The following is a 17,237-nucleotide window of genomic DNA, read 5'->3' on the forward strand; positions in this document are numbered from 1 at the left end:
AGCACTCGCGGGAAACAGTTTGGGTTATTTTATTCGAACACCAAACACACACTGCTTAACAGACGCGTTTCGGTAGTAAACCTTCATCCATGTTTACCGAAGCGCCATCTTGGTCACAGTTAAGAACACAAGGTTAATAGAAAGCAAAAAAGGACTCTTCAAAATCAACCCGGTCTAATATGATTGAGCGCCATTTTAAACTGTCAAAGTAATCATTAAATCAATGACTAAACAAGATAAAGCCCATGGATGGGCACATCTATTTACAATTAATACGAAATAGATATATTTATCTCAAAAATCAACATTGAGCCCTGGATGGGCATATGCTCCATATCCTACTGCTTCACCTGTGTCCAACAGTGACCAATAGAAAGTCAAAACACCAAAGGAAAGAAAAGAGTGATAGAAAGAAAGAAAAGAAAATGAGGCAAGAAAGAAAAGAACGAAGAGAAAGGAGCAAGAGGTTATAGAGGAGTAATTCTATTTACATAATATACAATAATCTACAATATACTCAGGCATTAATTACAGTGTGTACAGTAGCTTATGGTCAGGGGTATATCCAACCCCTAGTTCTTGACCCATCAGACCATAAGAATCCAACAAACTCATGTAGTCATCCCATTATTCCCCCAGATGTATGGCCAGTTCTTCGCTGCTGTTCAACCCTAGAGGATGTCTTGTATGCATGTCGATGATGTACCTCGACTCAAGTCTGCGAAGTTTAAGCAGTCTGTCTCCCCCTCTAGGGTTGCTGGGAACATGATCCAGGCCAAAGTAGCTTAGTAAGTCCATGTTGCGTTGATGAACTTTGTCAAAATGACGCGCAACAGGGTAAGCCTCATCGCCCTTTGCAATGGCCCTCATGTGTTCCAGTATTCTCATTTTAATAGGGTTGATAGTGCTCCCCACATAGCCAGCCCACATGGGCAGGTTAAACAATAAACGCTATAGGGAGTTGTACAGGTTAAAAAGCTTCTAATCTTTCTACGCAGTCCTACGTTGGGGATTTCATAGCTCAAGACTCTTTTACTGATCTTACAAGCTTTGCATTTTCCACAAGGGAAAAAGCCTTGCATTGGACCAAACGCTGATTAGCATTTTTTAACAAAATGACTCTGTACCAGGTTGTTTTTTTAAAGATCTCGCCTTTCTAAAGGTAATCAGAGGATTAGATGGTTGATCTGGATTTAAAACCTCATCAGTCTGAAGTATATGCCAGCTCCTTCTTAAAATCTTTTTTAGGTGCGTGGCATTCTTCGAATAGGTGGTTATAAGGCGGAATTTGCCTTCATGTTTAGAGTCCTGCTTTTCTTTTTCTTTGGTCTTGAGAAGATTTATCCTTTTGACTTTGTTGGCTCTTTAGAAGGCACTGTTTAAAATTTCCTCACTGTAACCACGGTTTTTGAAACGTTGCATGCTCTTACTGGCGGCACTCTGGAATTCACTCTCATCCGAGCAATTTCGTTTAATTCTTAGAAGTTCCCCATAGGGGATACTTCTAATGAGATTAGGGGGATGGCAGCTGGTGGCTTCCAACACTGAGTTGCCTGCCGTAGGTTTACAGTACAGACGGGTATTCAGTTCTCCTGCATCTATGTAAATGTTAATATCTAGATAATTCACAGATGTAGTACTCACTTCACCCGAGAATTCCAGATTGATTTCATTCCTATTCAGGACTTGGATGTATTCCCTAGCTTTGTCAGGGGGCCCATTCCATATGATCAAGAGATCGTCTATGAAACGGTACCACCCCACAATGCAATCTGTCCCTTCTTTGTTCGGTGCCCCCCAGGCCACCTGCTCCTCCCACCAGCCAACGAATAAATTCGCGTAGCTGGGGGCGAAGCAGGTTCCCATCGCTGTCCCAGCCAGTTGTCTATACAGCTGTTTCTCGAAAAGAAAAATGTTATTGGTCAGGCAAAAATCTACGAATTCTAGCACCATAGCACTATGTTGTGAATATTTCAGTGGCCGTTTTTCTAGGAAATACTTAGTAGACAGAAGACCATCCCTATGTGCGATGGACGTGTACAGGCTGGTTATATCCAGAACCAGCATGCAATATCCCTCCTCCCAATTCAAAGCAGACAATTTGTCCAACAGGTCCATAGTGTCCTGTATGTATGAATTTAGAGTCTTTACATGTTGTATCAGGAAGAAATCAATGTAAATCGACAAATTCTCTGTCAAACTTCCTTGGGACGCTGCAATGGGTCTCCCCGGGGGCATAGTCTTGTTCTTGTGGACCTTGGGTAGGTGATAGAACGTAGGGATGGTAGGATTTAAACGTCTCAAGAATAGGTATTCATCCAGGTCTAATAGCCCTTTGTTGTGCCATTTCGATGTTAGCACCTGATATTCTGAAATGCTCTGTTTACATTCCTTGGCTGTGATCGGAAAATATATGTTTCCTTGTCATTGAGTTGCTCTTCCAAGCAGTTGGGCACTTTTGTGTTGGATATATATATATATGTATATATATATATATATATATATATATATATATATATATATATATATATATATATATATATATATATATATATATATATATATATATATATATATATATATATATATATATATATATATATATATATATATATATATATATATATATATATATATATATATATATATATATATATATATATATATATATATATATATATATATATATATATATTATATATATATATATATATATATATATATATATATATATATATATATATATATATATATAAATATATATATCTTTGCACTCGTTTTTGGGACTTCCATTCCCTCAATGCATAGCGGCAATCAATCTGAAAGCAAGGCCCAATAGCAGGCCAGTTGACAAATAAAAGTGAATATTTAAACAGAAAAACGAGTCTTTGCTGTACCTGCAACCTGCCCCTGAGGAGGAGTCGTGAGGACTTGAAACGCGTTGGGCGATGTTAATGACTGCCGGAAAGTTGAAGTGAGTGCCAACACAATCCGGATGGAGGGCGAGCAGTAGTGTGCTCTTCCAAGCAGTTGGGCACTTTTGTGTTGGATATATATATATATATATATATATATATATATATATATATATATATATATATATATATATATATACCTCAACAATGTATCAGCTTCTGATTCTAATGCCTTTATATCTTTCACATATGCATGCTGCAGACCTCAGAGGTTCCTTAGACATTTCGCCCACATATTGCCAGTATGTATTTTTTCCTACCCCAATATGTACTGCTACTATATCCTGCTAAAACAATTTATATAGTTATAAACTGCATCTACATCAAACATGTGTTATCTACTGATCCTTCCACCTTCTCATTTTTCACCTATGTACTGCCATTTTGCTTGTATGTCTACCCTAATATGTATTATGTAAACTGCATAATTACTACTATGTAAACACAGTCAAGCGCTATATAAAACTCTAAAAATAAAATAAATTATTTATTAAAACGTTTTTTTCAGACTCAAAGAACGAGGGATAAAAGTCCTTAAGAAGACCACTGATTATGGAACACTGTTTTGCATATAGGCACCTAGCCGAGAATAGCATGTCAATATTGGTGTTATCTGAACGTTTTCTGAATTATAATTCTGAAATCAATGGCTTTTTTAGGGTTGAATTGCAAATTGCTTGACCTGATGGATGTGTTTATGGAGTTGCTTCAGTAATTTGGCATGATAATTAACCATGGATCCTATTAAAACGATTAGGCAGAAACCTCTGTTTTCTTCCAAATTGGTATTAACCCCTTCCCTGCTCATGACGAGCTCAGCTCGTCATGCAGTACACTGGTTGTGTGCTTATGACGAGCTGAGCTTGTCATGAACAATGGGAATAAATCAGGGCCAGCACAGGAGGGGAATACCATCAGCAGAGATGGTGTTAAAAAGTCACTCATATTGGGGGCCAAACGGAGATAAGTCAATGTTCTAATTTCTGGGCTACTAACTAGAAACCGTTTTATAAGTGGGTTGCTTTCTGCATACCCAGAGCATTTAATCGTGTGATGTCACACATTTCAGAAGCACTTGATTCCACGTCATAGTAAAGTTAGAGTACGCCATATGAATGATGTAGAAACCTAGATTTTTTGCATCCCTCAAAAATGTAGGGCAGCAGAATATAAAGAAAGAAAGATTCTTTGATGCATCTGTTCCACGTACTGATTTTGCTGCCTTCATGAGTGAAGGAATAAGAAAATGTAGAGGGAATGGTAAGATGCAGGTCTTATACAGAAGTACAGCCCAAATAGAATATATTGTTGTGAATGTATCTAGGACCCTAATTAGATATTCCCGATGTATGCCCTTATGTGGTTATAACAAATGATATCCTTATAAAGGCATAAGAATCATATCCATATTAAGTCATTGCCAATGCAGTCCAAATACGGCAATGCTACTCCCATAGACTCCTAGAAAGTACAACGCGTTCTCAAACAAACCAAGCCTCCAGCAGCCCGGGAATTCCCCCTGCTTCTGTTTTGATTTGTCCTAGAACTCCTGAGAGTCCTGAAAGAACTGCCAGTTCTTAGTGACGTCTCATGTCCAACCTTACGTCAAACTCGGCACCTTCCAGGTATAAATATACCAACATCTGCTTTAAGCAACACACAGTGGTTTGGAGCTGATTGGCTATCTACTTGCCCGACGCCCTACTGATTCGAGTGCCAACGCACTGAGAGAGACGCTGTCTTTTCTCTTGCCGAGAAATCCAGCTCCAGTGTTTCCCTGATACCCTCGCGGGTTACTGGGAGATCGAGTCCTGAGAGAGAGAGATAGAAGACCTCCTTCATTCTATACCCAAGGTACGGAGCTGATTAGACCCATAGAGAATTCTTGATTCAGATTCTTGGCAAAAACTGTAACTCATCTACTCCTTCCCTGTACTAGGCTTAGTTTAGGTACACTGGGGTAGGCGTATCTTAGAAACACCAGTTGAGTATGTTTGGTCATTATTTTATCATTGTATGTATTTTATCCATTTTAAGTATCTTATGGCTTAGAAACCATATAAATGCTTTTACAGTATTATTTCATAATACTCCTTTCACTGTACGCACTTTACTTTATGACAAGTATTGCAATTGTGGCAATTCATTTCTCTTGCATGAGAAAGAAGACTGCTCAATAAATAACCCTTTTATTGAAAACACCCGTCTCTCTATTTCTCTGCATCTCTGGTGAAACGAAGCATGCACGATGGACTGAGTAAAATAGCCATCTATTGTTTCCGCGACTCTGTAGATATATTCCTTATTGCAGGGGGAACAAAGTTGTCATGTAATATGGTTGTCAGAAGCTAATCCCTTCTTGTCTATTCAGGAAAGCTAAACACCTTTTGGTTTACTCGAGAAAGTTTCTAGTGACCTCTGAGCTAGTTGGCACACACAATTAAGTCTAACATATTCAATAGAGACCTAGTCGACCTCAGTCCTACGTCTAAACTATCGTTTATGTTATTCCAATGCGCAGAGCCCAGTGGGAATATAGGAACTACACTACAGTATACACATGTACGACTGGGTCAGCAGATTAAATTCAGACTCATTTGCTATGCTTGCGCCTGTTTAGTGTCTGTTTTTGGGGGTGGGGCAGGCTCCTAAAGCTTGTTTTCAAAATGTACATGAAAATGAAGTAACAAATCAATTGGTAAATTAGAGTGTCTGTGCATGTGTGTGTGTCTGATAGAGAGAAAGAGATAGAATTTGTGAGCATCGTTTGTGTGAGAAAAGAGAATGAGAGTAAAGGAAAGTGAAGGTAATGGGTTAACTGGGCCATACTGGTCAGGCAACAGAGAGAATCATAGTAACTGGGAGAACTTGAGGGTCCCATGGTGTCAGATATGGTCTGTGAATTATTCCAGTGCTGGAAGCAGCTATTTTTCAGTCGACTCGTGTTTAGCATACTATATATGGAAAATGACCTACAGTTAAATATATGGTAAGCGTATATGATAGTGGTGCAACCCGAATGCTACACAGGATAGGCAGCATGGACATTCATCAATATTGCATCCATATTTTAAGGAAGGTAAACCCAGTAGTGCACATTTTAAAACCATGATGAATTGATTACATACCTGGCTTAATAAGGACGATATAAAGCCCAGAATGCACTCCATTTACAGCTACCCTCCCACTGTTTCAAAATGGTGAAAGCTGTACTTACAGCTTTATGGTAGATAAGCACTAAAGTTGGACATATATCCAGGAGTACGGACCCGCAAATGAGATGACATTCACGCCATCGCATCTGGACAAATCAAGATTTCCTCTCAAGGGGCTAGATGTAGGTAAATTAGATTTACAGATTCATAAATACCGAATTTTACCGATTTGGTATTCATGAATCGGTAAATCTAATGTAGGTAATCATTCGGTATCAAATACCGAATCAGTAGGAATCGGTATTTACAGATTCGGTAATTACCGAATCGGTATTTGCCATTGATTCCTATGGGCCTCAATGGCAAATACTGATTCAGTAATTACCGAATCTGTAAAAATATTGATTTGTTAAGGGGGACAGGGTGTCACTTTGACACCCTGTAGCACCCCTGTTTCTGGCTTGTGTGCCATGTGGCACACATACATGCCCTAAGGGCATGTATGTAATGTAAATTTAACGAATCGGTAAAATACTGAATTAGTAAATTTTCCCATATCTGTAAATCCAGATGTAGGTGGCACAGTAAACAGTGCCACAGGCCCTTAAGAATTCGTTATTTACCACCCAATACTATTGGGTGGTAAATAACGAATTCCTGTGTACATGCACATCTGTGCACGTACATCTGTGCCATGTGACACACATACATGCCCTTAGGGCATGTATGTATGCCACATGGCACAGGTGTACGTGCACAGATGTACCACCCAATAGTTTTGCGTGGTAAATAACAAATTCTTAAGGGCCTGTGGCACTGTTTACTGTGCCACCTACATCTGGATTTACAGAATCAGTAAATTTACCGATTTGATATTTTACCGATTCGGTAAATTTACCGAATCGGTAAATTTATCGATTCTGTAAATCTCAAGCCCCCTACATGTCAAACACCAAATACCGGTCGGTAACGGCTGAAATCGGACGTTACCGACCGGTATTTGGTCTCCTACATCTGGCCCAAGATGCCATGCTCCGTATTATATGATCTCCAATCACTCACCTCTGAAAAGGATCCGAAAGAGTGGTCCTGATGAAGGTGGACACTCTTAATTATTTCCACTGAAACATATGTCGACCTGAATGTATTGGGTCCCAGCGGGCAACAGAATCATGGACATTCATGAAGGGCTCTCTCCGTGATCTCATAAGTGGATGTTGGTCAAGGCTGGGGCATGTATGTATGTGATGGGTGTGTGTTAGTGTGACGTTGTTTTGTAAGGTTGGGATACAAGTGTGGTTTTAGTAAGGGGACTTACTGATAAATTTTATGTTGATGCATATTTTTTTATAAGGTGATAAGATCACTACATATATGTCATATAGGTAGCAATTGCTTATTTGTGTACGTCTGCACCTTAGTAAAATGTTTGTTATTTCACTTTCATGCCTTTTAATCTTTGTAGAATTGAAGAAATATTTATTTGTGTATGAAATAAAACAAGCTAATCATTTCAAAATGGCAGTAATTTGACTTGAATAATAAAAAAGAATCATAAATATAAATGGATATTCAATTGATCTATATATAAAGGGGTAGCTCACAGAGCTATTAGTAGTTGTAAGTGAAAATGTACAGGTCGGGTGGGAGTCTCCTTTAACTGTACAGTGTTGCTCATTCCCCCCTGCTCCCAGACTTACAAATTAAGCATTAGGGGTGTACCTTTTTTATTTCTAATAAATTGATGGTAATCTACATGTTTCTGCCCATCCTGACAGAGCATTATATAACTTCCCTGGAAAAGAGTTACCTCTACATCTACAGAAATGACATAGAATAAAGGAAAGGTAACAATGAAGGTAGGGTAGGAAAAGAACATGGTTGGGTTATGTTTCTGTAAGGGAAACATCTGTCTTAAACAAAGTAGCACTTTGGACCAGATGTTCAACATTCTGGTCTCAAAAGGAAGTAACAATTCGCAGCTATTTCTTGTAACTCGAGACTTCTTTCGCAAACTGACCTAGTTACTAATAAGTTGGTACTCAAAATAATGAACTGGAGTGGGTTGCAGTCTGAACTCCCAATTATTATTCATAAGGTGGTTGCAGATTTCAACTCACTCCAATTGGTGGGCTGTAAAGGTCAGCAGACCTACAAGCAGCCCAGCCTATTTTTTTTTAAAGAAAACAAGGGTGCTTTATTATGGGATTTAGGGAGGTAGTTAAGGCCCCTTTTTTCTTGGGGAGGCAGTGAAGGCCCCTTTTTTCTCGAATGGAGGGGGAGCAAGGATAGAGGTGGCAATTAGCGAAGATACCTGGGTGAATTTTTTCTCCTCTGTCTATGGTTCTGGGGGTAAAGATATTGTTGAAGTAAACGAGCAAGTAGTACAAAATGACCACACTAACTTTGTCCCAATCGATATCCATTTTATGCAAGATGGAAGTCCAAATGGCCATAAAAGAGAGCAAGGGAGGTAAAGCTCCAGGGCCGGACGGGACTCCGATTGATCTGTATAAGTTCATGAATGAGTTATGGTCCCCACTTTTGACACGAATACTGAATGCTAGCTGTGAAAGGAGTTTTATCGAATCTTGGTCAGAGTCCATAATTATTCCTATTTTTAAAAAAGGTGACCGGGAAAACCTGGCATGCTACAGACCTATCTCCCTGCTTGACTCCCTTATGAAAGTAGCATGTAGAGTCATACTGAATAGACTACGACAATGGGCAGAAGAAAATAAGATTATGAGCCCGGTTCAATATGGATTCAGGGAGGGGAGAGGTACTGTAGAGCAGGTCTTAAATTTTATCATGTTACATGGAAAATATACTCAGACCAAGCAAGGTAATTTATTTACGTTGTTTGATGACCTTACCGCAGCTTCCGACTGCATGGACCACAATAGACTATGGCAGATCCCAGTAAGATTAAAAGTAGAGCCACCCCTATATTATTTCTGAGACAACTATATGCGGGGGCCTCTACCAAGGTGAGGTTTGGATTAAAAGGAGAAAGCACTAAGCTATTCAATGTAAAAAAAGGCGTAAGACAAGGCTGCGTACTTGCCCCGTTCTTCTTCAGTCCATATACTAACAAACTGGAGGAGACATTGGTGGCCAGAGTGAGAGACTCGCCGATAATTAATCACATTAACATCATCTCATTTTTATATGCAGACAATGCAGTCTTAATGGCCAGGGCCCAGATTGGTATTCAGAAGGCCCTTAACACTTATATCGATTTTATGGAGAACAGGGGCTTGAGACTTAATGCTAAAAAAAATATGTCATGTCTTGTGGTAATAAAAGAGCAGGTCGTGTACCCTTTAGCTGGGAAAGACAAAATTGAATCCACAAAAACATTTTCCTATCTTGAGATCTTACTAGAGGAATCAGGTTCTTGGGGACCAGCAATCAAGAACAGGGCTTTACTATTTAAGAGGTTGACGGCAGCATTGATGATGTTCGCCAAAAAGATGGGTAAGAGCCCACCGGAAATTTTATTGAAAATGTATCAAGCAAAGTGTATCAGTGTGGCTACATATGGAGCAGGGGTTTGGGGTTTTGGCGACGTCTTACCAATTCAATTAATAGAGAATGCTTTTTTAAGATAAATTTTAGTTGTCACCCTAAGCGTATCTGTTTTTAATTGTCATAGCGATTGAGGATTCAGTATATTACGGATGTCATAAAAATACAACCAATGCTATTATGGCATAAAGTCTGGACGTCACCTGACCTAGGATTGAACCTGGATATAATCTCTATGGATATGGATCAGGCGAGAAAGATCCTATGGTTGAAATACATCTGCAATCTCTCTAATGATCTGGGCAGACCAGAATTTTTCAGTAACCCTGATTCCTTACTTAATATCTCTAGAAAAGATCTTGAGGCATTGTGTTTAAATCATTTCGACTTGTTACGATTGTGGCTGGAGATAAGTAAAAATTCAGTGATGAAGCATCAACTTATTTTGACTTCCGTCACCATCCAGCCCTATCTTGCATGGTGCTTAAGGGGGTATGACAGGTATATCCTGACCAGCTTTAGATTTGATTCGTTTTTTGGCCTGGTCACATTCCTGAACACTAATGACTGGTCCAGAATGCTTACTAAATGTCCGTGTGATAACCTATCAGATCAATCATTATTACATGTGATCTTTTTCTGCAAATTTTATACAATTGAACGGGCCAGATGGATTAAACCTTTCTTAAGGCAGGGTTTATGGCGGCAATGCCGACCAGCCCTTCTATTTTTAGTCATTGAAAGTATTGTGTTGGAATCATGTTGGGTTTTTTTAAAAGTATATTGAGGAAAAAAAATGTATTAGCTGTTCGTAATTTAGGTGTGTCTGTATATTTCTAAATGAACTGTTGCTTTTATGGTTTTATAAAAATTGGAATCGAACAAAGCATTTTCTAAGATCTAATATGGGAATTAGTAATTTCTCAATGGTTTGTGAATGAAATTGAAGTTGCAAACCATTGAGACATATGGTATGAATTCACATGCCCAATATTTCCCTTTCAAATTGCAAATTGGTATCCAGTCAAAAATCCATTACAGGAGTTGGTATTACCTGGTCTTAAAATGGGTAAAGTAAAGAAGAAATACCATTTGGTGGTTGCAAACACTCCAATTGTGCAGATTCAAGTGTTTGCGTGTGACAGGAAAATACCTTAGTGCATCTGGGCTTTTGTCCCATGGCTGCCACTGTCAGACTTGTCCTACCTTTTTGAATTAGAACACCTATGAAAGATGCCATTATAGATTGATGGTATATTTGCAATCTAATAGATATACATAATACAGGAAGTCTAAGGAGAGCGTGAGCTTGTAGAATGAGAGATTACATTCGCAATAGGGATTAAGTATCAAGCATACAATTATAAGCCATTTATGAAATACATAGGAAATTGGCAAAAACATGGGTACACACCAGACTAATATTAATATCAAGTACGAATGAAAGTGACTCACCTTGAAGCTGTCATGTCCTCCTATCCAGTAGGCGCCTTTCTTAAAAGGATCTACAGGTTCTCCCATCAGAATATATACAAAATCATTTTCTTCTTCACTGTGTATGGAGGCCAAGTGAGAATTGCTGGAGAGACAGATTGACTTAAAGAGAGAAAGACATGTAAATCAGATCAGACACTGGGGATGACATCTAATTCTATGACATGGTCTTATGTTATAATCTTATGATCATTTTTGGTTTTTCTTGAGAGGCCTTGTGTTCCCCCTAATAAAACCTGACTCCTAGTAGAGGAGTGAAGAGCAATTACTAATCGTAAAAGATTGCCTGGTAACCCCATGGTGCCCAATTTCCTCCACAGCTTCTTCCGATGTACCCTGTCGAATGCTGTGGAGAAATCTATAAAAGCTGAATATAAAGGCATTCCCCGACATACTGGATATTTTTCAGTTGAAGTTTCCAAAATAGAGATATTATCCAAGGTGCCACTATTTTTACGAAATCCTGTTTGTTCCAAAGGGATGAAATTATTTCCAGAGGCCCACTCTTGCAAATGAGTGAGAATACTCTTTGCAAACAATTTCCCAGTTGCACCCAGAAGAGATATCTGTCTAAAACTGGCAGGTGAATATTTTGGACCCTTTTTTGTAAAGTGGAACTAATATACTTCCCTTCCAGGATTGTGGGATATCACCATGGATATAACAATGGACAAACAACAGATGCAGAAATTTCACCCACTCTTCACCATCCTGTTTTATTATGGCTATTGGTACATCATCTGGGCATATTGTGCTAGAATATCTTGCCCCTTTAATGTACCCCTCAATCTCCAAACCTGACGGTGCACCATAGTCACTCCCCGCATTTGGGGCAATGCTAATCTCTAGATTCTGCCCAACTGCGAGATTTAAAGCATAAAGTTGGGAAATATACGTGGACCATTCTGCTTCCCATCACAACATTTTGAAATCAGAGCCCAATACTTCCTAGTGTCCCCATAAAGAGCAACCTGTCAAAGTCTAACCCATTTTGAGTCTTTAACCCTTCTACGATCCAATGTAATTTTCCTTTTCCATACTTGTTTCAGTCTATTAATTTCTACTTGTCTTTGTATTGTGGGTTGCCTAAATTGGTCTCTAATTAAACCATTTATTTCCCGGTTTAGGTTTTAATTTCCCATGGTATCATTACTAATGGTGCAAACCTGACTTGCTTCTTTCTTCCAAAGGTTCTTATTGCAGCCAGGGCTCTCTCAAACCTGTGAACCGGGTTTCTTGGGTGGAATTAAAGGCAGTATTTTTGAAGACCCTCTTAAAATTTGGAAGCAAATGATTTGACTAGCAAGTGCGCCTATTATTGCGATTATATGAGACTTTTTCAGCCCTCTGGTTCAGGATTCTCAATTTCTATATCCATATTTACAGCTAAAATACTGTGGTCACTCATATTTGTGGGAAGTACCTAAAATAGTCTACATACATTAAATAGTTGGTGACATAATGCCATGTAATCAATTAGGGAGTGACCATATGCACCCAGAAAAGTATGAGCAGCAACGGAGTCCTCTGGAAATCTACCATTTAACGTTACAAGGCCTAAAATTCTAAGATTATGCAGAAGTAACAAGCCTTGTTTATCTGATCTTACATGGTCTGGCAATACAGAATCTGGGATGGCCCATACCTCCTCCAATTCAGGGTTTTTAAAAGACATTACTGCGAGGACCTCTCGCTTAAAAGACAGGTTGGAGCGGTGGTATCTTCCAGCATTTTTCAACTGAAGAAAATAAGAAAAATTGCTCGCTTTTTCTCTTCAGGAGCCCTTACACAGATTGTCCTCTCCTTGGTTCTGTCCAGGCTGGATTTCTCTAACAGTCTTTACCTCGGCCTCCAAATTGGTGAGCTTAAACGCCTCCAGCTTGTTCAGAACCAAGCTGCCAGGCTACTGCTGAACATATCCAGGAGGCAATCCATCAGACCTGGCCTTAAGCAACTACACTGGTTGCCAGTTGAGCAACGTGTGGCCTTTAAGGCTGGGTGTATTCTGTTCCGCTCTCTGAACGACTCTGGCCCTTCTTTTATCAGAGATCTTTTCAAAAAATATTGCCCCTCCCGTCACCTTCGATCCACCTACAAATCACTTTTGATTGTTCCTCCATTCAAAAGGAAACGCCTCGGAGGCAGCTGCTTCGACCATCAAGCTGCTGTACTCTGGAATTCTCTTCCTCTCCATATAAAGCAGAATGATAACATCCTCAGCTTTAGGCAATCTCTGAAGACCTGGTTGTTTTCTCAAGCTTACTATTGATAGCACTGCTTATCCTTTGACTGTCTTGTTTGGCTCCTTCTACAGCGCCATGAAGCCTCCGGGCGTACGAGCGCTTAACAAATCCCAACTAACATTAACATTAACTGTTTGATAATTTAGCGTTAAAGTCACCCCCCATCATTATACGTGAGCAAATTTCATAGTTACTTAACCTTTGCACAAAAGTACAGATTGAATCGACCAATGCATTTGACGCTCTCCCTGGAGGAATAAACACGTTTACCATTGAAAGAGAAAGTACTTGCCCCAAATTATCTTCACCAATCCTCAACTTCACTCTAATACAGAATTTTGATGGGTGCTTATAGATCACAGGATCCCATCTTATGGAACAGCTGAGTAAAATAGCTAACCGACCACTTGCATGCCCTTTTACAGATTGTTTTGCTGTACAACAATACACATAAAAATTATCAAACTGAAAATCCTCCCCCATCCATGTTTCCTGAAGGCAAAATATTTTGGGGTGATATTCTAATAATGATTTAAGCCTGAAACTCTTTCTTCCTACCCCCGCTACATTCCAGGATAGGATTCTTCCCAAATGGCTACCCCCACGTTGTGCTTTGTAGTAGATATGTTTGACCCATTCAGGGTACCAGCTACCCAGCTCCACTTAGCTACCTCATCCTCCACATCAGGACTACTTAGCCTTCCGTCTTTGGGACCAAAATGTTAATTTCTCAGTTTCCTGGATTTCTCCCTACAGTAATTTCAATGTCTTTAAGGTTTATAGAGATTTTTGTGCCCCTGGTATTAGAAAACCCATACCTTTGCATCTGATTAATCATTCTTGAACTTTTAAATTGAACTGGGCAAGGGGTGCACTAAATATCACATCTATACCTCTTTTCCTGAAGCAATCTACATTGGCTATTACTAACATTGAAACTACCCCTGACATGAATGTAACTCTAGTACTTGGGGGTGTGCTCTTCCAATCTGAATAGACCATCTAAAAGTCTTTACTTGTTATTGGACCCAAGTCCCTTATCTCTTTTAACAGCTGTAGGAGAGCATTTCCATTCAGTAACATAGGTTCAGTTTCGAACAGTGAGACAAAAAATAAGGTCCTGCTCACCTGCCCAAGTACTGGCCCTATATTCCTTATTGACCTAATAACAGGCTGCCCTAAGACCGGGCCCCTCTCTAACATGCCCCTGTTGCTATTACAAACGGTGATGACGTCTCCCTCCCAAACTATCCCATGGCCAGAATCAAACCCTACTGGGAAAGTATCCCATCCACGGTAGTGGAAAGTGGCACCTCTAGTAGCTAAATGTTGATCTATCACGGGCTCATGTGAGTTTTCCAATACGTTTCCTGGTGTGGGGTCTCTACTTATCTCATAATTAACCCCACTTTCTTCCTGTCCCTCTTGGCTTTGTGGGGAAGTCAGCACCATGTTCAAACAGATCGACTGATTATCATTATCTTGCCCAGTGTTTTGACCCATTTTCAATTTGTGTTGCCCCAATGTCCCTGTGACCTTACTGCTTGGAGGATATTTTATACTATTTAAGTCATCACTTACTGGAGGCATCCACATTTTCTTCTGTTTCTGTTTTGGGATATGTCGAATCCTGTTCTTCTTCTTACCCCTTCGACCAAGTCTGATGTTAATTTCTCTCAATATTGCGGCTCCCCTAAGGGTGCAGTATCTAAAGTATTTGCTGATTCTTGAATTAACTGTAGAAATGGATTGTTTGGGTTACTTTTTTTAAAAATAGGATAGACCCGTAATGGGGACGTTAATGGAGATACTTTAAATTAAAATTTCCCCCTTGGCTAGTATGCTGGACACTCTCAGGATGTTACTTAACTCAGGATAAACTTTCAATTGGACTACCTCTGAGCAGGACACTTTTAGAGCCCTCATTTGTTTCCTTCGTTTCCCCATCTACTAATTTATTACCACTTTTTGGCATCCCGTTACATATCTGACATGAGCGACTGGATATCTCAGAGACCTTTACCAATTTATTTATGGCTTGATTGATCTGATTGAGCTCTTGGATAGTATGGGAGATAGGATTTCCAATATGTGATCAGAATTTACCATACTTTTTTATAGCAAAGATAAAATTGAGGAGAGAATTCTCTCCAATGCATACAAAATCTCCAAGGTTCTCCCCCCCATTCTCAAATGAGTTCATGATGTTCTCTGCCCCCTTTTCCAGTAATACTCCTGATGTCCCTTCAGCAGAAAATTCCAATAAATGAACATGGAATGCACTGTTTGGAATACTACTATACAGAGCAGGCATATGAGACTGACCAGCTTACAGAACCGGAGACACTCCTAATTCCGTATCCATTTCCATGGCACCGGTTTTTTTCATATGGGTCATCAGTTCTTCATTATTTTTCATTTGTTTAGCTATATCCAGTAGAGTGAAGTCTTCCATTTTCACCAGTTCAGAGCTAGAACTAAGGTCTGTACACTGTGGCACCTTTAGAAACCGATCACCCAATTTAGGCACGGAGTGGCCTCATTAAAATCCGTTCATATTTCTTGAATTGACTTGAGAATTGTCGAGCAGAGATACAACCCTGACAGTGGTGTTAATGGTGTAATTCCCTTTCTTTTCAAGTTTTCTTTCGTGGGGCCTTCTGCTTTGCCTACCACCAGATCCATTTCCATCTTACTATCCTCCCCTCCTGTTTTTAAGACAGCAATTTCACCTGATGGCTGGGCGCATGACAACAACTGAGTAGTTTCACCATTATTGTTCTGTTGAATAATTACGGCGGGGCAAAAGACTGTTTTGACTTCTAAAATAGTAGACTAAATGCCCTCCTCATTCTCTGGTGTTACATGAGTGTCCATCACCACTTCTTCCTGGACCTCCTCCTTCTCTTCCTTTGCCACCTTACCACGCTTGGAGCACCTTACACCTTTTGTACAAAATGACATCACAGATGGATACGTTTTCAGATGAGAGAGGTGATCCCTATTTTTCCTGCGCCTGAAGTTTTTTTGGAGTTTAAGGGGACTACCATGGCTCGTATAACAACTTACTGAGCTAGCTGATGGCCCTAAATCACCTGTTGCTTTTTTTCCGATACTTTGGAGCACAAGCACCTAGATGGCATTACAAGATACTTAATTTGATTTTAATATGGTCTTACGATAAACACTGAAATCTCTTTGGACAGGAAGTTTGAAGAATAAGAAGTTCAGTTCTCCGCTACTCTACAATTATTCCGCTTTCACCACTTTAACCACCTCACCCACAATCCTTAACTGTGCTCTGTGTAAGTTACTACAACTTACTGGGCTACTTGAAAGTCTACTTGAAGGAAATGGGGGTGGGGAAGTTAATGCTCTCAACTGACCTTTACTGACCTTTACCAACCTTTTCTGGACAGTGCTGCGAAGTATGAGTAGCACAGGTCCACAAGGTCCACAAGTCCACAAGGCCATAGGCCCACAAATATCCAAGGAGAACCACAGCTTCAGGTTTCAAGGGCGTTTCACTGCACATCGCTGCTGCTGTCACCGCCACCCCTGTCTGCTGCCCTTGACCGCCACTGACCTCAACCTCAGCCTCTGACTCCTGTACGAGAGGGGGCCGTATGGGGGCCATATGGGATACAGAGTCACTCGATTGCCTCTTGATTACGCAGCATAGGTCACACAACACAAACAGACAGATGGGTCATCAAGCAGGACATAATGCAGCTTGCTCCAGTGCTCCAACGCTCCAAAACCTCGGCATCCGCTGACCTCAACTGTCCGCCGCCTCCACTGCCTCCACCACCACCTGCCACCTCCTGCTGCAGGTGGGG

The 17,237-nt window shown here is 40.0% G+C and overlaps 1 protein-coding gene across 1 annotated transcript in view; it reads right to left on the reverse strand.

Annotated features, from left to right (window-relative positions):
* LOC147734858 (snaclec bitiscetin subunit alpha-like) overlaps positions 1 to 17,237 on the reverse strand; it is an 82,019-nt gene that overhangs the window by 32,966 nt on the left and 31,816 nt on the right. The window contains exon 3 of the mRNA XM_086952511.1: positions 11,117 to 11,257. Within this exon, the coding sequence (XP_086808637.1) occupies positions 11,117 to 11,257 (141 nt within the window). The remainder of the gene's footprint in view (positions 1 to 11,116; positions 11,258 to 17,237) is intronic.

Source organism: Lissotriton vulgaris, chromosome 1_2, assembly GCF_964263255.1.
Source record: "Lissotriton vulgaris chromosome 1_2, aLisVul1.2, whole genome shotgun sequence".
NCBI classification, from domain to species: domain Eukaryota; kingdom Metazoa; phylum Chordata; class Amphibia; order Caudata; family Salamandridae; genus Lissotriton; species Lissotriton vulgaris.